The sequence below is a fragment of the Mytilinidion resinicola genome (genome assembly GCF_010093595.1).
Source record: "Mytilinidion resinicola strain CBS 304.34 unplaced genomic scaffold BDZ99scaffold_9, whole genome shotgun sequence".
NCBI classification, from domain to species: domain Eukaryota; kingdom Fungi; phylum Ascomycota; class Dothideomycetes; order Mytilinidiales; family Mytilinidiaceae; genus Mytilinidion; species Mytilinidion resinicola.
In genome coordinates this window covers 1,211,332-1,235,365 of record NW_022985445.1, presented here as the reverse complement: position 1 = coordinate 1,235,365, position 24,034 = coordinate 1,211,332, and the positions used below count along the sequence as shown (strand labels likewise).

Genomic DNA, 24,034 nt, shown 5'->3' with positions numbered 1-24,034 from the left:
AAATAGACAGATTGGTGGGAGCAAACAATCGTAGTTGAGCTGGGAAGTAACTTTTGCTTTCCTACCTTTTTCCATCCCTACCGTACCAAAAGAGAAACGACAACAAGGAAACACACCTCTCACTCACCACCTTCACCACTCTCCCCCATGAAACACCACAATCACCACATAAAAAAGACAACAGTAGAGTTGATCCAGACGCCTGGCCTTGATATCTAATACCCTAATCCCATGAAAAGAAAAAGCACTCAAAAGATCCACAAACATCATCTGCCCCATTCACCGTCGCATTTTCTCCCTCTTCTGCCGGGTATCTGAAACTTTTGAGGACCGACCCCGGTGTAAAAAGATCCCTACGCCGTCCCCAGCAATCCCCGATTCCATTCCCTAGAAACCCCCAACAACGAAACCAATTCGTTCGCGACTAGCTGCAGGCTCAGCTGATCCATCCCTGATCCAAAATTGCTCGCCTCAAGAAAGAAAGAAAAAACGGACGTGAAGAATAGCGAAAATCAAAACTTCATCTCAACATCTCAATCGTTGCGTCAGTAAAGACACGCGCGCTAAACAAACCGAAACGCACAAATGAAACAGCACAACCATGAAAACATCCGCTTCGTACGCTTGCAAAAAAAAAGAGATCCAACAACCACAACCCCTCCCCTGGGGCATGAAAGACCCGCTAAGCGGGATAAAACCATGCCCCCTGACGACTCATCCATCCGCTTCAGCTCGCTATGAAATGAACTTCGAAACCATCAACAATAGTGCTATGGGCACCCAAAGGCGCATAGAACAGTGGTCGCAAAAAGAAGAATAGAAAACCAGGCACCAAGAAAGGAGAACAGCCGCCAAACCAGACCAAAGTGTGGGAAAAGAGACGATCCGAAGAAAGAGTTTCCGAAACATAAAAGAGACCACCGCCCGAGCACGGTGATGCCTCCCAGCGACTCCAATTTGTCTTGTCCCACACCGTCAATCAGCGACTGCTCTTTTTCTCCTCGTTTTCGTACGCCTAGCATCCGATTCGTCTCTGCTACGGCCACCAATTCTCCTGATACTGATACGCATACGGGTAGCCCTAGACAAGATAGTCAACAGGCAGTTCGATCACATAACGATGCACCCACTCTGCGCATTAGCAGGAGGTGAAGGTGTAGAAGCGGTAGAACTAGAGCCATCAGGTTTTTTTACCCCTTTTAAAGACTGGCTGCGACCCGCGCCGCCGGCCGTCCACCTGAGCAACGGCGGTAAAGGCGCTGGTTTCTTTTTCCGCGACGGATGGTGGTTGACGACAACCATGTCTGGACCCGGCATGGGCGGGGGAGGCGGTGGCGGAGGAGGCCCAGGCCCATCGATGATGACGACGTCGGGTCCTCCCATGGGGGGTGGCGGGGGAGGTGGAGGAGGTGGGGGTGGAGGGGCCATTCCCATGCCAGTGGGCATGCCGTGGTGTCGGCTGGCTTTATCGGCCTTGCCGCCCTTGGATGGTTTCTTCACACGTTGCGGTGGAAGCATGACCATATTAGGATCGAAGTGGTGCCCGTGATGTTGAGGCTCTGGGGGAGGTGGTGGAGGCGGAGGAGGTGGTGGCGGCTCTGGCATCGGCCACATATGCATCGTAATCGCCCAGTCGGGTTGGATCATGGTCTCCCAGACTTGGGGAAGGATGATCTCGCCATCAGGGCCTACAAGATCGTAGTGGCCATCGTGAACATGCGGGCCGATCACATCCACATGGAGAAAGGCTTGTTTGATCAATTCCTCCATTCCCTGTAAGATTGAAGTTAGTAACGGATGCGAGTAAGGTATGAAGCTGGAGGCTAAGACTTACCTTCCAGGTTTTGCACAAATGCCATGGGAAGCTGAATTTACGGCCAACAGCGTCTTTGAACTTGATCGGGGGCTTGGCTGCTTCCGGCTTTGGCTTCATCGCTTCTGCCTGCTCTTCCGCCGCTTTCTTACCCTTCTCAAGCTCCTCTGCAGCAGCTTTCGCCTCAGCAAGTGCCTTTTCGTGCGCCGCCTTTGTTTCCTCCGCTTCCTTCGCGGCTTTGGCTTCGGCTTCTTCACGAGCCTTTTTCGCTGCTTCCAGGAGCTTCGCTGCAGCTTCCGCAGCAGCTTGCTTGTCAGCTGCATCCTTCGCTGCCTTTGATTCGGCCTCCGCCTTCTCGGCATTGCGTGCCGCTTCAGCTGCCGCTTCCCTCTTCAACTGTTCATCTTTCTGAGCGAGAATGAGCTTCTCCAATTTCGCCAATTTGTCTTCATCCCCTTTCTTTTTGGCCTCTGCAGCTTTCGCGGCAGCTTCCGCGGCAGCCTTCTTTTTATCTGCTTCTTTTTGAACACGAGCTTCATGCTGAGCGATGAGAAGCTGTTCTAGCTTATTGAATCGCTGGTCCTCGGCCTTTTTGTCCTCTTCGTCGCGTTGGCCCAGAAGCATCCTTTCAAGTTTCAAAAGTCGGACATCGTCTGGGGTGGGCTCTGGTGGACCGGGTGGTGGAGGTGGCGGTGGCGGTGGCGGTGGTGGTGGCGGCGGCGGCGGCGGAGGAGGTGGTGGTGGAGGAGGGGGAGCTTCTGCTCCTGGCGTGGATCGTTTCGGGGGTGGCGTGGGCGTGTGGGTGGGTGGCTGCTGGTAGTAGTACGGATTGGGCATTCCGTTGATCATGCCGGGCATGCCAGGCATGCCAGGCATTCCAGGCATTCCAGGAGGCATTCCGTAAGGCGGAGCACCGTAGGGATAGTAGCCATTGGCGCCGAAAGGCATCATCTCACCTCCAGGAGGCATTGGAGGCATCGAGTTCCGGTGCGCTCCTCTGCCTGGGCGCTGTCCGTCTGGAGGAGGAAAGTATCCACCGGGTGCGCCAGCGCCAGCTGGAGCGAATGGATTTCCATTAGGTCCAAGAGGCGGCGGCGATGCAAACGGGTTCTGGGGGTAGCCGCCGTAAGGATCGCCCCCCTGAGAGAACGGAACCAACGAGTTGCCTGGCGGTGCCATTCCATTAGTGAAGGGGTTGTATGGAGGAACACCCGACATCACACTGGGCGCATAGCCGCTGGCAGGCGGTTGATGCGGAACGTGACCCCATTGCTGGCTTGGATGAGGCTGGTGCCCGCCACGGGCGTAGCCCGGATAGTCGTCGTGCTCGTCCAGGCTGTCTGAGTGGACGGACTCGGGCCGCCGTCGTCGCTGCCTTGGCTCCTTCTCTCGGGGATGTCTGCTTGAGGACCTGGAGGACCTATGGCGAACAGGTGGGTCGCGGGCGGGAGCACGATGGGATCGGGCACGGGGTGCAGGCGGGGGACGAGGCGCGGGCTGCGGGACGGAGCGGTGCTTTGGCGGTGCTCGTGGACGCGAGGCAGAGTCGGACGGTTCGATCTCGTCGTCTATATAGTCCCACCCTTCTTCCTCTTCCTCCTCGGCTGAGTCCGTGTATTCGTCTTCGTGGCTACCAGAATGCGCCGACACCTGGACGCCAGAGGAATCTTCCTCGTCGGAATAGGAATTCTGCTCGGAGCCAGTCGAGTGGTTGACTGTGATGTTTCTCCTAAAGGATAGCAAGACGTCAGTATTGCCTTGGCCCATGGTGGAGGTAATAACAGTGGTGGAGGGCGCGCTGGCACGAGAGGAAGTGGAGGCGGCGCGGCGCGAAACAGGAGAACGGCGCGAAAGCGACCGCCGGGGATTCAAAGCAGGACGTGAGGCAGGACGAGAAGCAGCGCGAGAAGCAGGCGGACGGTTAGGAAGGGCAACGACTAACGGCATGGGGCTGAGTGGTGCAAGGAATTATCGCACTCGACCCTTTCTACCAGAGAGGGCGAGGTGCGATAACCTTGAGTGAGACGACTGTACTCGAGGGAGGGCTGCACTGGCGGCGCGGGCCAGTGTTGGTGTGGAGGGGCGCAGCGCGGGACTGCAGGGTGAGTAGTCTGTTGTGTGTTCGAAACAGCGTCGTGTTGTGAGAGAGTAGGTAGGGCTCACTCGGGCGCGGGGAGAGGCTCGGGGCTATTTGAGAAGCGGGAAAGGCGTAGTCCGATAGGGGGGGTGCTGTCTCGAGAGCAATTGGGTTGCGGCAAGGCGGGTGATCGCTGTCTCACGCGCGACGTGTATGGAGGGCGCCGAGGGTGTGGAGGGTGTGAGGCAGCGGCTGGCGAGGGGCAAAATTGCGATCGTTATCGATTGAGGCGGCCCGTTAGGTCTGACCTGCTACTGGAGAGCGGTCCGGGGTGACAGACACAGCTGGTGGACCTTGGAGTGGACCTGGGAATAGACCTTGGGCGGCGAGAGACGCGGGTCTGAGGGATGCAGCTTGAATGACGACTGCCAGCAGCAATTGGGCGTGAGAGATGGGGGCGGCTGACTGGGACAACCCTGCGTGTCGAATATTCTAGTCAAACAAGCCCGCAATGCGGCTGCAGAGGAACAGGCAGTCCGGTCCGGCTGGGGCTGGATGTGGGAGTGATGTTTGAGGACGGCACGAAGGGTGCTGTGGGAGTGTTGTAGGACGCCGAGTTGTTGATTCCAAGGTTGTGTGGGCGACGAAATATGCGCGGGCAAGTCAACAAGCAAGGGCCGAGAGCTCCAGGGCTGACTTCAGGGCCTACGCTTGCGGCGAATCAATTGAAAGTAAATCTTCTTCCCTGAGTGCAACATTGGGGTAGGCTGGCAGCAAGACGTGCAGAAAAAGCGGTCGTGTGGATGCGATATGCAGGCCAGGAACGATAGCAGAGTCAGGATGTGTTGATATCTAAAGAGCGAGCCTTTCTAGCCCTCCTCATTGATATTTATGCCCTCGTAATACCCTCGAAAGTCGGTAGAGTCATCGGTTGTCTACGAAGTATTTTCAGCAGTTTTTCGGGCCGCGCGCTGTCCCTGCCGACGTGGCAGTGGAGACACCAATCGGGCTGCAGCTGTGGGATGCCTCAAGAGGCTCCATGACAGAGCCCGATTTTGACGCCCAATCTCGCTGTGCATCCGCGGCCGTGGTAGCTTGCTGTCGAATAGAATTGCGCGACCCGGGACGGTCTCTCGACCAGAGCATACACGTGTGTGGCACTGGAACCTTCTCCGCCTCACTCTAGCCGTCGAAGCGGGAACAGCTCATCGCCATTAGCTGGCATTCCCTATATACTGGCTGGCCTAAGCCCAGGACCACCCCTGTATGTATGTGTACGCGCTATGAAAAGCCACCACAAACGCCTGCGAAGGGTATATCCAATTCACCGTGCAGTCCCCCAAAAGCAAGAATCACTGCATTGTTTCTTTAGCTGTCGTAGCCCCAGCCAAAGATCTCTACCATGACATTCCCCAGCGTGCTGAGCGCCCATAAGATAACCAGCCCCCACCCAATCATCTTGTCCATCTTCCACTTCCGTAACGGGACGGCCACCAAGAGGCCCACCAAAGTGACCAGAAGCGTCGCTCCAGAAATCACCAGCGTGGTGCTGACGTCCACATGGAACGGCTTCATCTTCAGCGGGTGGCCGGGATGCTTCTTCTGGTCGTGCTGCCCGCCTTTGAGCGTTATGTAGCACCCGCTGATCCCAATGCCCAGAAGAATGTTGAGCATCGGGCCCCCGAAACACGCTGAGAGCGCCATCACCGGGAATCCGAGTCGCGCCACTGTGATGTCCGCCACGAGATCGCCGAGCGAGTTGCCCACGGCGAAGATGGTGAGCCCCAGGATCGCATCGCTCATGTTGAGGACCACACCCAGTGTCTTGAGAACGCCCACCACCTCGTTGGCAATACTGCTGATCCAGGATATAGCTACCGCGAATCCCAGAAAACAGAGCACCACTCTCCATCGTGGTGGCCGGGTTGGTGTTGTTGTAGTAAGGATGATAGCAAGCAGAACCAATGAGACAATGAGGGAGTATAGCGTTGGCATCACAAGAGCCCGAGGTGAGTCAAGGGATGTGTTGGCCCAGACAATCAGCACAATGAAGTAAGGAGCTGTGAATGCTTGTAAGATAACCAGCCAACGGTTCCACTGCTTTGGCTCAGGCGGAGTGTTGTCGTTCATTGGCAGTTGCTCGGGAGATTGCAGTATGCGAGGGTTGGTAGGAGAGAGAAGCACTGGTTCAGCATGATGGAGGTGCAGATTGTGTTGCTCTGTTGACTCAATAGAATCTCCTTGCTTTGCTTGACCCTTGCTACTCTTTCGGCCTCCGGTAGAGTCAAGACTATGACCTTCGCCGTTGAGTATAGCCGCATCAGTTGATTCTGGGTTGTCGGGCGGTAGGATTGTGATAGTGCTTCGGCTGAAGCTAGCACCGTTTCCAGTCGTTGACGTCGCGCTGTGTGGTAAACTAAGGTTTGGGGGACCCGCAGTGTTTTCCTCGTCCCTCTCCGCTTCGACCACAGGCAAGGTGATTGTTAGAAGAAACACGCTAGGCGCTGCAATAACACCTAAGAACCTTTCCCATATGTTTTTGTCGGACCAATTATACAGCGTCGGGAATAGAGTAGAGATGAGGACCTGCGGTGGAGGTAGCACTTTGTAGGGCCACCATTTCAAAGGCTTCTCGTCTTGATCTGGATGTACGAAATCATAATGGTGGAATATTGACTCAGGAGAGAGGCTAGCTGGTGGTAGTCGTAAGCTAGGTGCTCTAGAGGAAGTGTAACTTGAAGGCGAACGGTCGTAGTACGCGGGAAATGGAGATGGCGGTGACGCTCCTGGTATATTAAGCTTAGGGTAAGGGCGAGGCCCAGGATGTAAATTAGGATCTGGCGACGAAGCGCTAGGAACGCTAAGCCGTATTGGCGGAGGCCCGGGGGCACCAGGAGCAGGCGGTGCCAAAGAATTTGGTGACGAGACCATCACTTGTGGGGGTGCTGGACTCGTAGCTTGCGATCCATGGTTAGATGGCGGTGGGGAGATGGAAAAGCTTGGTGATGGGGCCCGATCGACGTTTGAATGTGTTGAACCTCTATCGTCTTCATGCAACGGTCCGAGGAGGTCAATACTCGGTACAGCTCCTCGTTGAAGAGTACTGGGATCCAGGAGAGCCGTGTCAACGTCATTTGTAGAGACAGCTCGAGCACGATGCACGCCGGCGTTCCTTGTCGCTGCACTCGGTCTAGAAACTCCAGGGGACTCGTCTGAGTTCACGTGTGTTACTGCGTATGGCGGACGTGAGGCTGGGCCCGAGGGTGTGGATAGGAGGTCCTGTTGCTGCGCAGTAGTGAAAGTAGGATCGTCTGAGTATCGTCGAAGGTGTATTGGGATAGATTGGATGTTCCTAGACTTCTTCAGCGAGGACAGCACAGCGCGAAACTCCAATACGCCCACCAAGCTTGGTCGAATTGGCTGTTGTGTGTTACGACGCTCGCCTATACGCGGCCTGCTCAGTCGCATATTACTGTTCAATTCCCCAAGCCATCTTTCGCGGACTTCTTCTCCGTCATCGTCATCAATATCTAAGAGGTCTTCCTCATCAGCACGCTCCAGTGCGGAAAAGTCGTCCGCCGAGAGTCCGCGCTGAGGTGTGCGGGCGTCGCCAGCCGGTCCATCTTCGTCGTCCTGGTATGCTTGGTACACCTCTTCCTCGTCTCCTCCAGGGAGAACATATTGACTTCTCATCGTAGCAGTCCGTTGCCTGCGTGCCCGTCTCCTGCCGAGCCACCAGTGCCACACCATGACTGTGATCACATAAAACACGTAGAACGCAACCATCGTGGCACACTCCCAGAAATAAAGCTTGCCGTCCCAGAGAAAAACCATGCTGAAGCTTGCAGCGACAATGAAGAAACCAACATCGCGAACGAAGCTTCTCCGTGCAACTTTGAAGGGCCTGACCAAGGCCATAGACCCCGCGACGACCGCCGTTATGAAGCCCGCGGCGCCCATCAGCTCCCCTACTGCTAGACTGCCGCTATTTGTACTCATTGCCGCAAAAGTGGAGAAGACGTCTGGACTTCCATTCCCAAAAGCTAGGAAAGTGACGCCGGCCATGCTCTCGCTCATGCCAAGGAGGGATGAGATTGTGCTGAGATTGACACAGAAGAAATCGCTCGCGGCGATTCCAATTGTGCTGAAGAGCAGAGAGAGCCATAGGATAAGGATTATAAATGTGAGGGGTTTCAAGTTCGGAAGGCGGCAGTAGTAAAGAGTAAGGTACGAGATGACTCCAGCCTCTTCATCGGGGCAGTTTGCTCTCACGAAGTCGCATTGATTGGGGGCATCGTGTACTAGGCGGCACTATGATTGAAGCTTAATTAGCTTTGGTCTCTACCGGAGCGCATTGGAGGACTCTACTTCTTCGTTGTCTGGAGACAGGAGCGCAAGCTGTCGCGATTGAAGCGTGCTACGGCCACGAAGGCCAGTATTGCGATCCCATCTATGCGCGGCAACGCTCAGGAGAGTGAGGGTTACAATAGCTAGTATACTGAGCACAAACGGTCGTGCAGAGTACTTCCGGCGCCGGAGCGTCGAGGTGGTAGCTGGTCCGCGCAAGGAAGGTACCGAATTGGAGAGGCGCCTCATAGTGGCATCATGGAGTAAGGAATGTGAACAGAGAATCAAACGGGCGCAAAGGGCATAGGGTGAGGAGGATGCATGGCCAGCAGGTAAATACTGCGTAGTACGTCAGGCCGATAGCGTGACGAAACATCCGAAGCGCGGCAAGCAAGAACAGTCTTGGAAGGCCCGGGCACTACCCTTGTACTGTATGGGGAGAGGTGACCTCTAATAGACAATCACGCAAGGAAAACGATAATAGAAAATACAAGAACGGCTTCTGCTTAGATTAAGGATGGAGACCATGAAGTCCCGCGCAGTCAGTTACCATGGCCAAAGTTAGAGCGAGGCTTGGCGTGATTTGGAGGCAGACTGCCAGCATAAGAGTCACGTGATATATCTACTAGCGCGAATACGCGGAGAGTTTGTTTACGCTGTGTTGACAGCTCCCACGCCACCACCCACACCCTTCTGGAGCCTCTACATATCATTCAGACAGAACATACACCGCGTACCCATGCCGCGAGCACGCGACAGATATTCCGTGGCCGCCACGCCACACAAGTCGCCCATGAAGTGAGCTTCTCGTCCCCCGAGCCAGGCTATCTTGTCCACTAAACAAACTCGCAGAATTCCCCTCAACGATGACCGACAGGAGAAAGCGAACCGCATGCACTCGCGGCAGGTGCTCCACGAAGCGCAGCTCAATTCGATCAAAGCCGCCGCGACCCCGATTCGGAAGAGACTCTCCCTGGCTGCGGGCGGCAGTCCGCACACACCTTTGGACGATGAAAACCGGATGCCACGTGTTGGCGGAAATGCTGTAACTCCCATGAAGCGCGGGCCAATACTCGCAAACTTTGAGGAGTGGATGAAGATGGCAACGGACAACGTAAATACCCAAGGCTTGTCAGGTCCAGACCAGATCGCGAGGGCTAATAGTGGTGCTAGAAAATCAATGCAGCGAATTCCTGGAACTTTGCGCTCATTGATTATTTCCACGACATGTCGCTACTCAAAGAGGGGGACGGCGTCAATTTCCAGCGCGCCAGTTGCACATTGGACGGCTGCGTCAAGATCTATACCAGTCGAGTAGACAGCGTCGCAACCGAGACGGGCAAGCTGTTGAGTGGTCTGGCAGACAGCGGGAACAAGAAAAAGCACGGGGATAACGCAGACCAGGATGGGGAGGTTGAGGGTGATGACGACGAAGAGGAGAACGAAGACGGCACAAAAAAGAGGAAGAAGCGGGCACAGAGGTCGTCGGAGGCTACTCTTGCTACGGGGTTCGCCCAGTTGCAATTGAAAAAGATGGAATTGGAGTTCTCGGTAGATCCTCTATTCAAGAAGGCTTCCGCGGATTTCGACGAGGGTGGTGCGAAGGGACTTCTTCTCAACCACCTCGCTATTGATTCTAAGGGGCGGATAGTCTTTGACAGCAGTGACGATGTCCAGGACGCGTCTGCCGAAGAGCGCGAAGAAAGCCTCGCTCTCGAAACATCAGAAATACCGGAAGCCCAACCTGAGGAAGAGCGGAACGCCGACATCGACATATCTGGTCTTGCTTCGAAATACTTCCCTGACTTGGCACGGCTAGATGAGCAAGACATATGTCCCTCCCTCAAAAACCTCGACCTTGGCGATCCAAGCGGCTCACTAGATCTCCCTTTCCTCAGAGCTCCAGAAGATTGGAGACAAGATAAGGACAATGCGGAACCAGAAGGCGACCGTTCTGGAATTCTGCTAGATGAGGATAACGTTATGGGCTTCGATGATGACGACGATGGTGGACTAGGTGGTTTCGATATTCCTGCTGATGCTGGCTTCGGCGAAGGAGGAGAGGCATGGGCAAGAGAAGCTGCGCTAGAACCTCAGATGCGTGTGCATACCATGGGTCTGGGCAACGGGGATGAAGAAGGGAATGGTGAGGTTGGGGCTTTTGAAACCGGAAGCGCGCAATACGGCATCTCGCTTCAGCATGGCAAAGGAGACGAACAGGAGAACATACTAAACTACTTTGACCAGGCTTTACAGAAGAACTGGGCTGGGCCTGAGCATTGGCGGATCAGGAGGATAAAAGATATTGCCAAAACGACGACGCCGACAAAGCGGAAAGAAAAGGAACCATTTGAACTGGATTTCCTAGCGCCTCTCTCACAGCCCGTTGCAGATGCCCTATACACCCCAGCAACCACCAACTCGACGATCTCTATGCCCAAAACACAATGGAAATCGAAAACAAGGAATCTTCTGCCAGACGACAAGCACTTCAACTCGCGCCAGCTGCTCCGACTTTTCCTCAAGCCAAAGGCCCGCATGGGCTCTCGAAAAGCTAGAAACGGCGCACAACAGGCTAAACCGCCAACCGAAGAAGTCGACGAGGCGTATTGGGCGAATGCGGAGAGTAATCCCGATCCTATGGCACCGGGAGACGAGGGAGTTGAAGGGAACTACAACGCTGACTTCTTCAATGATGACGCGCTGGACATGCCAGGTGGTATGGACGACGACGACGACGACGATTTCGCCGATGCTCGAGAGCACTTCTCGCCTCCATTGGAAGGCATGGACGCAGGTCCAATCGCCCTGGATGGCGTGCTCGGTGCTCAGCAGGATGGCGCGTTCGGGGCACAGCTTGTCACACAGAGCCGGAGAATGCGACCGGAGTACGTCCAGTACGCGCGGGTAGCAAAGAAAGTCGATGTGCGGCGGTTGAAGGAGGAGCTATGGCGCGGTATTGGCTTCAAAGACGTAAGTTCCAAAGTGCTACCTGCAGCACGCTCCAATCTAATGAAATGCAGACAACGTCGGATCAAGTATTTACTCCTGCCAAAGCTGCTCCAGAAACCATCATAACACCCGACGACGCGACTCTCAAGTTCACAGATGTGATCAATGGACTCCAATCCGTCTACCCCAAGCAAGCTATGGCGGATATCTCGACTTCGTACTGCTTCATTTGTTTACTACATTTGGCGAACGAAAAGGGGCTCGTTATCACCAACCAGGAAAACTTCGAGGACTTGACTATTCGCAGAGACTTTTCCGCTGATCTGAGCGCTGGCGGGGACTGAGCACTGGTTTGGCCTAGTATAATGAACGAATGTGCATTTATGGCGGTGTGCTTGGGATGGTCGGCGTTGGGACCTCGATTGCTGCGGGTGGGACGGAAATACAATAGGCGTTGGGTGGGTTGACGACGTTCTGCATAATGTCGCTTTAGTATGAACCGTGTAATGATGAAGATTGGGTTCAATGCCCTCTCGCTTCTAATTCGATGTCCTCATATGCCCTTTGACTGGAGAAGGCTCACTTTCGAGAAAGGCAACTCGTGGCACACTGAAAAAGTGTGGAAGCTAGAGCTCCTCAAAACATTTCGATGCATCAAGATGCCTCTGCCACCCAGCCAAAATTCTTAGTCTCAATTTAGGGTGTACGGCAAAAACGTTATCACACAGGGTCTATTTCAGAATTCAATTGTCCAGAGGTCGTGAATCGGACCTTTGCAATTGAAGAACGAGGAAGGCTCATTAGGGGTGCTTCAATTGAGATCAGTTACAAATACTCCCCGATCTAACCGTGTGGAATTATTTTTGTTACACACGGCATATACGCAGCGTGGGCTCACTATAGTCGTTTCTTACCATAGAACCGAAGACTTGAAATCAGGTCTAAGTTAGGATGCTTAAGATAAGTCACTGAAGGGCTTCCTAAGAAAAAAGGAGTCGCTCGGTTACAAAGAGTTACATATCGAACCGCTGGAGTTCCAATTTTGTTAGACGCGAAGTGCCCGCATTGTGGTTACTTTTATCACAAAACTGAAGACCCTAAATCAAGTCTATAACAGAAGGCTAAGGATATTTGGCTGGAGGGCTTCTTGGGATAAGTGGAGCCGTCCGGTGGAAAAGAGTTCCATATCGAACTGCTTAAGTTCCAGTTCGTTAGACGTAGCCACGTAGCGTGACGCGTTGCAGTTATTCTTTACTGCATCACTGGAGGCTCGAAATGAGGTCGATGGTAATCAGCGTAGGATAACCCATTGAAGGACTTCTATGAAGAAATCGCACCGGCTGGTCACAAATACTCACACAGTCAACCGTGCGGAATTGATTTTCACAGACGCGGCATGCACGTGGGTAGTCACTTCTGCTAGTGAAGTCAGGAAACACCTTCGAACAATGGGCCACTCACTATTTCTGCAAAGCGAATGTTTTCACAGGCATCAAACTTCATATGCCGTAATGTAATTATTGTAATTATGTTCTCTATCTATGTCCAGTATGTAGAGCCAGTAATGCTCGTCCTTTCTATCGTCCGAGGGTTCCTTCCAATCCAGTCATTATGCCCTCGATTATCGCCAGAATATAATCGTATCGAATTGGCATCTTGCCATCCCAAAGTCATCTACAGATCTCTGTGATCTGTAGGAGTCGAAGCTCCTCGATAGATTCGAAATAATACTCGAATGCTCGCTCGCCGAAATACGCCAAGTGTGAATCAAATGAAGCGCTTGTGCTTTATTATATGATCTACGAATGAGGTTAGCATCTTTCCTTTTGTCATACAAGACGGATACATACCAGAGCAAAGCCAGCGGCAACAACGAATCCCAAAGCCGAGCCTGCGACCTGGGCATGGGGGTCCGCAGCACCAGTGAACACGGGCTGGGTGGCAGTGGGTGTTGCTCCAGTACCGGTTGGGTAGACTCCAGTCGCTGTAGGAAAGATTCCAGTGGGATAACCGGTGGCGCTCCTTGGGTAGTAGGCGGCTGAGGCGGTAGAGGCGAGCACAGCGGCGACGGCGAGGATGGAGAACTGCATGATGCCTGTGCGAGAGAGAGCAAAGGATTTGACTGGGTCGGTTGAGGTGGAGTAGATCTCGTGTGAGGTAGAAATATGTAGTACGACTGGCGTATATGAGAGAAGAGCGAGAGACTTTGCAGTGGAACGATGGTGAGAGAAAAGTAAAGATGCGGCTCTACGGCTGGTTTATATCGGTGGTACAGCCATCCTAGCTGTTGCTAGGTCCCAACCTCCTCCCTGTTGCCATGGCATTAATAGAACCAGCCAAGACGATAGCGGAGCGTCTCCGTCATGGCGGTCTCCACTTCCCAGCCAACAGGGTGCGATACGGTGGCGGGATGCTGCCAAATGCTGCCAGGGGCAACACCGGGAAAGCCGAGAGGCAGGGGTTTTGGTGGCGTATTGGTGGCTGGGCGTGAAGAAACTTTATGGAACCAGCCACACTCAGCCACAATCTACGCACGAATCCAACCACCTCGACCTCGTCATCAATCACAGGTGAGACTCCCTACTATTGACAGGGTTTCTAAGCGACCGGCAAGATAGGCGTTGCCAGCTTGGCCAACGATTCGAATCAAGCGAACGCTGACCCTTCGCCAAAAGAGGCAGTTCTATCGTTGATTCGCTGATCTCAAAACGTTACTCTCATTATCACCTTGCATGTGCCTGCATTTAAAACAATCCATACAGATCAGGGGTTTTGAGTCGCCGAGTGTTTCAAGGTGTTCGCTGGGGGTTGACTCCCCAGCCATCCCTCTGAGATTTGTACTGTGTAAAGCGACGACGCCCGGAATGAGTATGGGCCCACAGGCCTAACTATCTGCGTGATGCTGAGCGCAGCACATCATTTTGCTACTCTGCCTGTACTTCGTAAGGTAACAGGTTTGGGTTGCATGAGACTTTCAACCCGGCTTACCATCCTCTTTTCCTAACCGAGTCCCGCCTGCTCACTTCATCACTTCATCACCATTCAATCACGCAGCAATTCTTAGAAATGGAACCTCTTCGAAAGTAAAGAGGGGATCGGGAGCTATCGCCTCAGGTGCGCGCAGTGCAATTGCTTCGACCGTATCTGGAATTAATCGGCACACGTTGTACGATACGATAAAGCAATGGTCTTTCGGTTATCAAGTAAGTAATATTGCGCCAGACCCAGTGCGGGTGGGGAGCAGAGTTCGTGTCGCAGACGGCCTTGAGTATAAAGTGACATGCGCAGTTCTATCTAAATCTTCCAATTCTAGCGTACAAACTCTCCAGACTTGTATGCACATATCTAGTACTGCTTGATGTCCTCTGATACAGTTTCGAACTCTAAAGCGATAGAGTTGGCAAGCCTGATAGTCGCCCAGGCGACCCGAGACAGACTGCTACTCTGAATGCAAGGAGGGGTCTGCCAGACAGGTGTCTGGAGACCGCTGCAATCAGGGAGCCAGCATCACCACAACCTTGGGATTCTCAAATGTCAGAGAAAGAACGGTCAGTTCAGCCGAGGGCGGTATTGTAGCCTATAAGACCGTGCAGTCTTCGTGGTTAGCCAACATTGATTCATCTGATTTACCTGTAAATTGCCGTCGTGCTATATAAGTTTGGCGTCCCTCCCCTCATCTTTCTCCGCTCCCCCTCCTCCGACTTTTGAACGCTAGCCAAGGCTCTTCACTTCGCCAACTTCCCCGGAATGCGCGTTCCCCTTGTTGCTGCTGTTTTGCGTCGGACTTCTCACCTTTGGGGTCCGTTCTTTTCTCCACGCCGCTTCGGCCGAGCTGAGGCCCTCAAAGGCTGAAAGGAGTCTGTGAGCGCTATGATTGGTGGCGTGATGGACTTTTCGGAGCGGCGAACACCCAGCTCTGCACAAAGCCTGTATAAACTGTATAAAATGTAGCCGGGAGCTACCTTAACCGAATTTATTAGGATTTGAGGAGTTGTGAAAGACGACGATGGAGATGGATGCGCTCCTTTGTAGCCTCCTTTGGTTCCCTGCACTTGCGATGGTCCCTGATTCTACCATTCTTGAGATTTTCGATTCTTCGAGGGAGAGAGGTGTTTAATAACGATAAACAGCTGCTGATCCAGAGGACGGGACTTGCCTGTACCCACGTCGGCCCGCCTGAAAGCTTGTCGAACCCACTGCGCTTGGACTAACTATTGGTGAGCAGCCCTATCTCCATCTGTCTCACTCTTCACCCGCTTTTCAACCGCGAAGAAGCTGTTATACGTGCCTCAATGGATTCACCGTATAAACAAAGGGTTTGTCCGTCGCAATATACTAATCCAGGAATGACAGAACGCGTAAGACGTCCACCATGGCGACTCCTGGCACCTACTCGAATCCAGCGTATCATATCCATGACCTAAATGACCCAAGGCTCGAACTTGCCTACGAAGAAGGCCACGATGCCGATATACCTTCCAATCTAGGCGTCTACACCCCGGGACAGCGCTCGTCAATTCACGACCATGAAAAGGGCGACCTTGAAAAAGGTGCAATCAGCCACCCCACCACGTCTAGCGGGGAGGTAGACGACGGGGCGGATACAACAGAAAAGCTGGAAGGTGCCGAGGAATCAGACCCGAATGTCGTATTTTGGGACGGTCCAGATGATCCAGAGAATCCCATGAACTGGCCGAATTCATTAAAGTGGGGAAACATCGCCATTCTCTCGTCAATTACGTTCGTAACGTGAGTACATATCATTTTCATTCCTGACAAACCATAAGTCTTTGCACACTCGTTTGCGACTGCTTGAGGCGCCCCCATGAGCTTTCAGACCTTCAGGCGCCATGTCAAGTCTCACACAGTGGAATCTAAGCTGCCTCTTGAAAGATCGACTGCTTGGCGACGGGGGTTCTCCTGACGGTGCCGTCTCACTTCAGCTTGCAAACCGAAAGGCGCGAGGTGCGTCCAGCTTTGAGGAGTGCCACCTAAGCGGTAGTATAATTGTGTGCCTAGACTTATAGTCTAGTATTGTCATTAACTCAGTGCTACGGCTAACTTGATCAGCCCTCTCGCATCCTCTATGTTCGCACCCGGCGTCCCTGAAGTTATGGCTGGCTTCCACGAGAAATCAGACCTTCTGGCAGCCTTTGTCGTGTCCGTTTTTCTCCTCGGCTTCGCGTTTGGACCACTAATCGTGGCACCGTTGAGTGAGTTATACGGGAGACGGTGGATCTACCATTCCTGCAATATCCTCTTCATCATCTTCACCATTGCCTGTGGGGTGTCCAGCAACTTCAACATGCTTGTCGGATTCCGATTCCTTCAAGGCTCAGTCGGGTCTGCCCCTCTGACGATTGGAGGTGGAACGATAGCGGACTTGATGCCAGTTGAGAAGCGCGGCGGAGCCATGGCCATCTGGGCCATGGGCCCACTTATAGGGCCTGTGGTTGGGCCTGTAGTTGGCGGGTTCCTTGTACAAGCAAAAGGATGGCGATGGGTATTCTACCTGATTGCCATACTGGTATGTCTCATCCAATCCAACTCGCCACTAGTCCTCTTTCATTTCCCCTTATACTAACACTGGCGCACAGGGCGGTACCGTCACGATTCTAGCATTCGTCTTCATGCGGGAGTCATACGCGCCCGTAATCCTGGAACGAAGAGCTGCAAAGCTTCGCAAGGAGACTGGAAACCCGAATCTCCGATCCAAGCTCACGTCGCCCATCTCACCGAAGGAGTTGTTCCGCCTCAGCATTGTGCGGCCCACCAAGATGCTCCTGACCTCACCAATCGTGTTTTGCATGTCCTTTTACTCGGCTGTTGCGTACGGCATACTCTACCTCCTCTTCACGACCATCACCTTCGTCTTTGAAGAGAAGTACCATTTCTCCTCCGGAACGGTTGGACTTACCTACATTGCCACGGGCATAGGCATGATCATCGGTCTCGCTGTTCTGGGTGTCCTAAGTGATCGAGTTCTCAAGAACCAAAAGGCGAAGGGAAAGGCCTTGAAACCCGAAGATCGTCTGCCGATGATGCTGACCGTTCCTGGCGGCATTTGCTTGCCAGTCGGGCTCTTCATTTACGGCTGGGGAACAGACAAACATGTCCACTGGATTGTTCCACTTATTGGCACATCTTTCGTCGGAATAGGGATGCTAAGCAACTTTGTATGTGTCCCTCCAAATGAACGTTCATTAATGTTTGTGTTGGGCCTAGCTAACGACCTGCACAGTTGACCATCCAAACCTACCTCGTCGACGCTTTTACCCTGCACGCGGCGTCCGCGATGGCCGCTAACACAGTCATTCGTTCCATCTTCGGTGCTATACTTCCCCTAGCAGGCTTATCAATGTACAACAAGCTTGGTCTTGGCTGGGGAAACTCCCTTCTGGGGTTCGTTGCCCTTGGCTTGATTCCGGTCCCCGTTATCTTCAAGATCTACGGCGAGCGTATTCGGACAAATCCGAGGTTCCAGTTGAAGCTTTGAGATGACCCACTCCGAAAAGCTAGCATCAGTACGTACTCATATGCCGACACCACTTGACAGCCTCTTTCATTTTCTTTTACTAGCATTTCTGGGAGTTCATGAGAACCTCTTGGGGCATACGAGTCCCTTGGTTTGAACCTAATTACAGGGGCAGATCTTACCTCTACTGCACAAGCATATTTCCTTTTTCTTTACTCCTTCTTTCGGTGACTATAGACTTTGCATCGATACCATTAGACTACCCTTGTTCTGTAGATATGGTTCCGAACATAATTGTACATAATCCCGGGCATTGACTGCCACTATTCGTCCCAAGCTGGCTACTTAATGCATGGGCAATCTTCTTTCAGTAATGACCCAACTGCTTCCAAGCCATGTCTACACCGCATATATGAAAAGCCGATCTCCCGGTCAAATGTGGAAACGTCTGCAACTCTTCGCCCTAATACGTGACCTCAGTTATCGCCATTTGCTCCTCTGTTTTTTTTCTCTCCATTTCTAACCTTACCCTGATTTAAGACTTTCCGATCGAACAGCTGTCACTAATCCCACCGCGACTCCGCTTGCGTCTAGAAAAAGCGCTCTCACGATTCGACATGTAACTTCTCCCCCCTTCTAGACCTAATGCGTTGTCAGAGCAGTCTAGCTTGACCACTATGACGCGCTTAAACCTCTCTACCAGGTCTCAAATGCACGGCGAAATCTGTGAGTCTTTCCAACACTCTGACTTAGGGCGTGGCTTCGACCACTTTCGCGTCTATTTGAGTGTGTAACTCTTTTTTCCACTACTCGCAGCCAACGCGTGACTACGGCAGGTTAAGTAAAAGAAGTACACCAAGGGGATCTCGTGTGCACGCCGCGCGTTAAAAGAGAAAAGGGTAACACGCAGTTAGATCTGTAGCTACTTCCACTACTTTTGACCTTCGCATGGGTGAAGTGGTTCGAGGTTATGACCAGGCTGCATGCACTACTATTTCTACACCGCGTCTATTAAAAACGGAATTGGTCAATTTGATCGGTGACTATTTGCACTAATTACACTTAAAACGTGCTGAGGTACCATCTAGGTTGCTGTATCGACAGGACGTCTACGAGGTAGAACATGTTACGGTTGAATTCGTGAGATCTTGCAATAGTTTCACCTAATGCGCTACAGGAGGCGGCCCCCCTCCTAACCTCCGTTTAATTTTCCTTTCTTTGAGCTAGCCAGATTCACAGTCGATATTCCACGTAGCATAGCGGCGCCTAGCGTCCAGGAGGTGAGACGGCTAAACATAGCTGTAGCGGATAGGGGCACATCCTCATATTTCACGCGCGGCCGAAAACGGCTTGAGTGAACGTGCTGGCAAGACGATCACCACAAACAACACGGGACCGAAACAAGTATTTCAAAACCCTGGAACCAAGGCTATCATTACCGGCATCAAAGTCATCGGGGGGATATCTCGTGGTCTAATAATACAACAACAACAGCAGCCGCCCATGCGCTAAATCGCTGAGTAGATAAGACATCAGATCCACCAAGATCGCATTAGAGTGTTACTCCATGATATCGAAAAAATGAGAATATAAATAGCAACGCAGATAGATCTAATTCAACAGAAGAACTTATACACCTTCCTCCACCGCGGCCAGTTCGCCCGATCTAGCCGCTCTTCGGCAATCAGCTCTGCGAGATTTAGCTCGCGGATACCGGTGTGTAGGTCCATGTTGTACGACCGGATGAAGGGTGTCCGGTAATAGACTTTGTATCCAATGTACATGATCAGGACGACAGGGAAGGCGAGATAGGCTTGGAAGAAGTTGTTTACGAGTTGCTTCGCCGTCTTTGACTCGTAGCCGAGCGGCGCAAATGCGGTCCAGAATTGCGCTATGAGAACGAGGACGTTGAAGGTAGCGCCAATATAGGACCCGATGACACCAGCAGCGGATTTGAATGCCAGCTCGTCGAGCGTATGGCCCTGCACGGCCCAGCCTTTGCGGAATCGGATGTGGGCGACGCAGATGCTCGTCCAGGTGAAGATAGATGAGAGGCCTGAGATGGCCATCATCCAGTTGAAGGCATCCGTTTGCCAGCTAGTGCCGGCGAGGAAGGCGAGAAGGCCGATGACGGAGGCGAGTATGATGGCGACGATGGGGCGGCCTTGACGGTCGATGTATGCGAAGATTTTGGGAGCTTGATTTTGCTCTGCAAGGGCGGCGAGAGTCCGAGAAGAGCCGTAAATGGAGGAGTTGCCGACAGAGAGGACAGCAACCATGATAACGGCATTGAAGACGGAGGGGAGACCTTGGATGCCGGCGTTTTGGATGGCGATAACGAACGGAGAGGCAACAGCGTCGGCCGTACTGGTGCCATTGAGGAGACGGGGATCGTTATAGGGGACGAGAAGGCCGACGAGGATGAGAGAAACAACGTAGAAGAGGGTAATTCTCCAGAAGACCTGTTTGACGGCCGTGGGGAGTGATTTGCGGGGGTTTGCAGTCTCGGCGGCAGCGAGCCCGACCAACTCTGTGCCACCAAAGGCGAATGCAGCTGTCACAAAGGTGCTGCAGAGCCCCTTGAAGCCGTTGTTGAAGGCTCCTGGGTCGCGCCATAGCTTGCCTCCGATGTAGCCGCCATCTGGGCCGCCTCCGACGTTGATGACCACGCCGAGGACGATGAAGCCAATGACGGCAGTGACTTTGACGATGGCAAAGATGAATTCGGCCTCACCGTAGCCTTTGACACCGAATAGATTGATGGCAACGATCAATACAAGGAATATTCCGACCCAGGCATCATTGTTGATTTTGCCGTGATTCCAGAATTCAATCGTGAGGGTCGCAGAAACAACTTCCAAGGGGAGCACAACCAGCCATTGCAGGGCATAGCTGCCACGGTCAGTCACGTTCCGACACGCATTGACGGGGGAGAACCTACTTCCATCCCATGGCGAAGCCCCATGCCGGATCCAAGAAGCGAGTCGAATAGGCCGAGAATGAACCCGCGACGGGGAACAAGACGGCCATCTCGCCCAGTGCGTGGACTGTGCAGTACAACATGATGCCAATCAGACAAAAGGCGATGACCACCGAGGCCGGCCCACCGTGGGCCAGAGCACTGCCCGACCCGACAAAGAGGCCCGTACCTGACACCACAATTAGCACTCGTCGGCCCCAGAAAACCAGGAGCCCAACACCATACCGATGGAACCACCGATGGCTATCATCTGCAGATGCCGCCCCTTCAACGACCGCGAGAGGGGCGACGTCGCCGTGTTCTGGGCGGCGCTCTCAACATCGTAGACCTTGCCGTCAGCGGCGACGGTGGCCTTGGACGTCAAGAAATAGTTCGGGCTGCGCTTGAAGCTGTCGACTACACGACGACCCAGGCCGTCGCGGTGCACCGAGGACTCTCCATAGTAGTCGGGCGCCAGGGAGTCGGGTGAGTACCGGCCTTCTGAGTTCTTCCGCAGGCCCTTCTCGGTATCCATGCTCCCGGCGGGCATGGCGGTGGTGACGAGGACGATGCTGTTCAGCGGGCCGCAGCGATCAGGCAGACGGCCGCCGTGGTGGCAGCGAGGAGGTGAGGTTGGAGGGCCAGGATGCGAGGCTGGGTACCGCAGTGGTATATGGGGTTGAGCAGACGCGCCGAGGCGCAGTCAGACTTATTAAAAGGGCAGCTGAAGCGTGCACGCCTGGGTCCAAAGGCACTCCACCTGGGCCCCTCAGGCCCTGCCAGGGCGATACCAGCAGAGGCCTCGCCGCGATGCCGAACTAGCAGGGAGCCGTGTCTGGCGGCAACCATTTGATACGCATGGCGGCCGGTGTCGAGTCCGCCCCTCGATACTGCTGCAACCATCCCACGCTCCGGGGCCTGCAGTGATCTCCCAACCAGCGGTGCGCCTGCAACCAACCACGGAAGCGAGAGCGCAGCAATTCCAACACCTTGTCCGCCGCGCGAAGGCGCCTGGCTTGCGGAGAGGGCGTCGATGGCGACGGCGGCACGAGGCAAGCGCACGCCGCCTCCAGTTCTAGAAGAGAGGTAGAAGGACTCCATCGTCTGCCACCCGCCTTCTTATCGCCTTCATTGAATCCTTCGCCCTTTTTCGAGAGTGTACCTCTCCTGAAGACGTCCCCTCGGTCCTAGAGACGCCGCACAACGCTCCTGATAGGCGCAGACCCAAGCATCGAACCCTGACGCTCGTCACACTGATGCTCAGCACGGCAGCAGAAGAAAGCAGTTCCCGCGCGCTCAGTGGTCGCCGAGGCAGCAAGGCGAAAGTGAACGCCACTCCGAGACGTCGACGGGTGAAGAGTCGTCAGCCGGGCGCCAGCGCCGATTGGCAAAACAGCCGCGAGGGTGGACAAACTGCCCCAGGTCTGCTTCGGGCAGGTCAAAGTGTCACAACCGCCAGCCCGGGACTCTAACGGCTGTGGGGCCTCGAGCAGACGAGCGCATGCTCTGCCCCGCAGAAGCCCTGAGCCAAAGCCGCGGGAGACGGCTGGGCCATGACGGCGTGACGGCGCAGAGAAGGGTCTCGTAGCAGCCGGCTTGCAACAACGGCACACGGAACGGCTGTCATCAGCGTGTGTGATTGCAACGGCACAACGGTGCCATCGGCCGGGCATCATGTCGACACTCGAACGATATCCACCTCCCTGTGCCGGCGCCGGCTCCAGGGCTGCCATCCTTGGCGCACCATACTGCATCCGTCCACGCTCTCTTGCGCCACCGATAAGAATCGGACGGGCGGCCGTGCCCGATGCCATCGCTCGCGGCCAACCGGTTCGGGCTTGGTGGCACGCGACATCTGGCTAACCTCGCCGGGCCTTGCCATCAGGCCGCAGTCTTCCCACTGTCTCCTTACAAAAGCGTCACGAACCCCGTCCGTGTGGCTTCGGCGACGACAAGCGCAGTCAAGCACGCCGTGACGCGGCTCCTCAGCCTCTGATAATGCTACAGTACAAAGACTTGTAATTCCAGGTCCGCCGGTCCCTCGCGCGCCTCCTGTCGACGAGCGGCCCCGACACGCGTGGCAAACGGACTTGGGCTAGGAATCCGATCCGCGAGAGCTGCAGGAACTGTCTCGAGAGTCGAGAACATCGCCCAAATAGGGCTGCTTCAGAGCGAGCACCGCGTGTGACCCCTCCCACGCCGGCTTCATGCGTTGGAACAGTGGTGGTCGTACCATTGCCTCATGCGTCTCTCCTCTTTTGGCCACCGATCCTCTCTCCATCTCTTTGCTTCCTGCGCACGCCTTCCCACGCCTCCCCACGCCTCCACAAGCTCCATCCTTCAACTCCTCACGCGCCGCAGGAGCACCGAACCGCACCGCTCAGACCATCCTGTAGTGCTCGAAATACCGCTCCCGCAATCATGAGCAACACTTACCCCACGGGCCCACCCGCTTGTTTGACGTGCCGTAGCACAAAACAGGCAGGACCACCACCTCGTGGCTGGCTGTCGAAGCCTGCCGTGCAGGAGCCCAAACGGCGCTGTGACAGGAGTTCGCAGGTACATACATAGTACCTACATACGTGCCAAATTAACCGTAGACGACCGAGCGGCGACGCGCATGTGATTGCCATTGGGACTAATTACTTGCAGAAATAGCCGTAGACGAGCGCCCAGCGACGCGCATGTTGATTGCCGTTGACACTAATTTGCGAACGGTCTGATCTCCGTACCTGAACTAGCTCCAGATAGGGAGGTTTCTAGGCACTGCAGGTCTTCTAGAAGGGGCACGAGACAGGGCTTGGAAGATTGGTGCTGGGGTTGTGCGATGCTGATGATGAGAGGTGCGGTTACCGGCCATGCGGTTGCGGAGCCGTTTAAGGTATCCACGTGAGAGCATGGCGGGAGCATGGTGGTAACGTTTTGCGACCCAGGATGCCCACGAGATGGGGCAGCGGTTATGCGGTGCGAGCTTGTTGGATATGCTGTACCTCCAGCCTCCCCTCTAGACGCGGTCCTTGCTTTAGCATGCTCTTCACCAACCGCTGATATTGTTCGTCCTCTTCCCGTGATTTCCATTTCTCGCGACCCATGAACCCCAAAAGCCGCATCCTTGCATAAGCACGCTCTCACTTCATCTCCGCATCACTCCCTAGCAACCGTAACGTCTCACGAACCCACCCGCTGCATTTTCCAAAAACAGGCCTAATCACCATTCGCATGAACACGCACCCCCTCACGCAACTAGCAAAATCATTCAAACCCAAAAAAAACGCGGTCTCATTGACGTGGTATCTACGCAACACCCCTCCCATCCCCCATCCAACCGATATTCAACATCTACACATAGACTCTGACACACAAAACCTGCACCCTCTGTACCCAGCCCAGTCCCAGCCTAGTCTCAGCCCC

At 54.2% G+C, this 24,034-nt stretch overlaps 7 protein-coding genes across 7 annotated transcripts; 2 read left to right on the top strand and 5 right to left on the bottom strand.

The window, feature by feature from the left end:
* Positions 1-1,110: 1,110 nt before the first annotated feature.
* On the bottom strand, positions 1,111-3,580 carry BDZ99DRAFT_520367 (uncharacterized protein; the record flags this gene model as incomplete). Its single annotated transcript, XM_033725521.1, has 2 exons — positions 1,111-1,773; positions 1,835-3,580. The coding sequence occupies 2 exons, from the start codon at positions 3,578-3,580 to the stop codon at positions 1,111-1,113; spliced, it is 2,409 nt and encodes an 802-aa protein (XP_033577254.1).
* A 1,678-nt stretch (positions 3,581-5,258) lies between these two features.
* On the bottom strand, positions 5,259-8,486 carry BDZ99DRAFT_387701 (uncharacterized protein; the record flags this gene model as incomplete). Its single annotated transcript, XM_033715533.1, has 2 exons — positions 5,259-8,201; positions 8,259-8,486. 2 exons carry the CDS (start codon positions 8,484-8,486, stop codon positions 5,259-5,261), a joined length of 3,171 nt encoding a protein of 1,056 aa, XP_033577253.1.
* Positions 8,487-8,939: 453 nt separating this feature from the next.
* Positions 8,940-11,998, top strand: BDZ99DRAFT_570881 (barren). The gene is made up of 4 exons (XM_033728040.1): positions 8,940-9,035; positions 9,090-9,351; positions 9,411-11,210; positions 11,261-11,998. The coding sequence occupies exons 1-4, from the start codon at positions 8,977-8,979 to the stop codon at positions 11,531-11,533; spliced, it is 2,394 nt and encodes a 797-aa protein (XP_033577252.1). The 5' UTR covers positions 8,940-8,976; the 3' UTR covers positions 11,534-11,998.
* A 724-nt stretch (positions 11,999-12,722) lies between these two features.
* BDZ99DRAFT_570880 (uncharacterized protein) lies at positions 12,723-13,586 on the bottom strand. The gene is made up of 2 exons (XM_033728039.1): positions 13,040-13,586; positions 12,723-12,988 (listed from the first exon to the last, which is right to left on the bottom strand). The coding sequence occupies exons 1-2, from the start codon at positions 13,277-13,279 to the stop codon at positions 12,980-12,982; spliced, it is 249 nt and encodes an 82-aa protein (XP_033577251.1). The 5' UTR covers positions 13,280-13,586; the 3' UTR covers positions 12,723-12,979.
* Positions 13,587-15,561: 1,975 nt separating this feature from the next.
* BDZ99DRAFT_387233 (MFS general substrate transporter) lies at positions 15,562-17,685 on the top strand (the record flags this gene model as incomplete). The annotated part of the gene is made up of 4 exons (XM_033715513.1): positions 15,562-15,938; positions 16,260-16,716; positions 16,787-17,365; positions 17,431-17,685. The coding sequence occupies 4 exons, from the start codon at positions 15,562-15,564 to the stop codon at positions 17,683-17,685; spliced, it is 1,668 nt and encodes a 555-aa protein (XP_033577250.1).
* A 1,595-nt stretch (positions 17,686-19,280) lies between these two features.
* Positions 19,281-21,158, bottom strand: BDZ99DRAFT_386608 (amino acid permease; the record flags this gene model as incomplete). The annotated part of the gene is made up of 3 exons (XM_033715485.1): positions 19,281-20,556; positions 20,606-20,813; positions 20,870-21,158. 3 exons carry the CDS (start codon positions 21,156-21,158, stop codon positions 19,281-19,283), a joined length of 1,773 nt encoding a protein of 590 aa, XP_033577249.1.
* A 41-nt stretch (positions 21,159-21,199) lies between these two features.
* On the bottom strand, positions 21,200-21,724 carry BDZ99DRAFT_520361 (uncharacterized protein; the record flags this gene model as incomplete). Its single annotated transcript, XM_033725520.1, has 1 exon — positions 21,200-21,724. One exon carries the CDS (start codon positions 21,722-21,724, stop codon positions 21,200-21,202), a length of 525 nt encoding a protein of 174 aa, XP_033577248.1.
* Between the last annotated feature and the right edge of the window lie 2,310 nt (positions 21,725-24,034).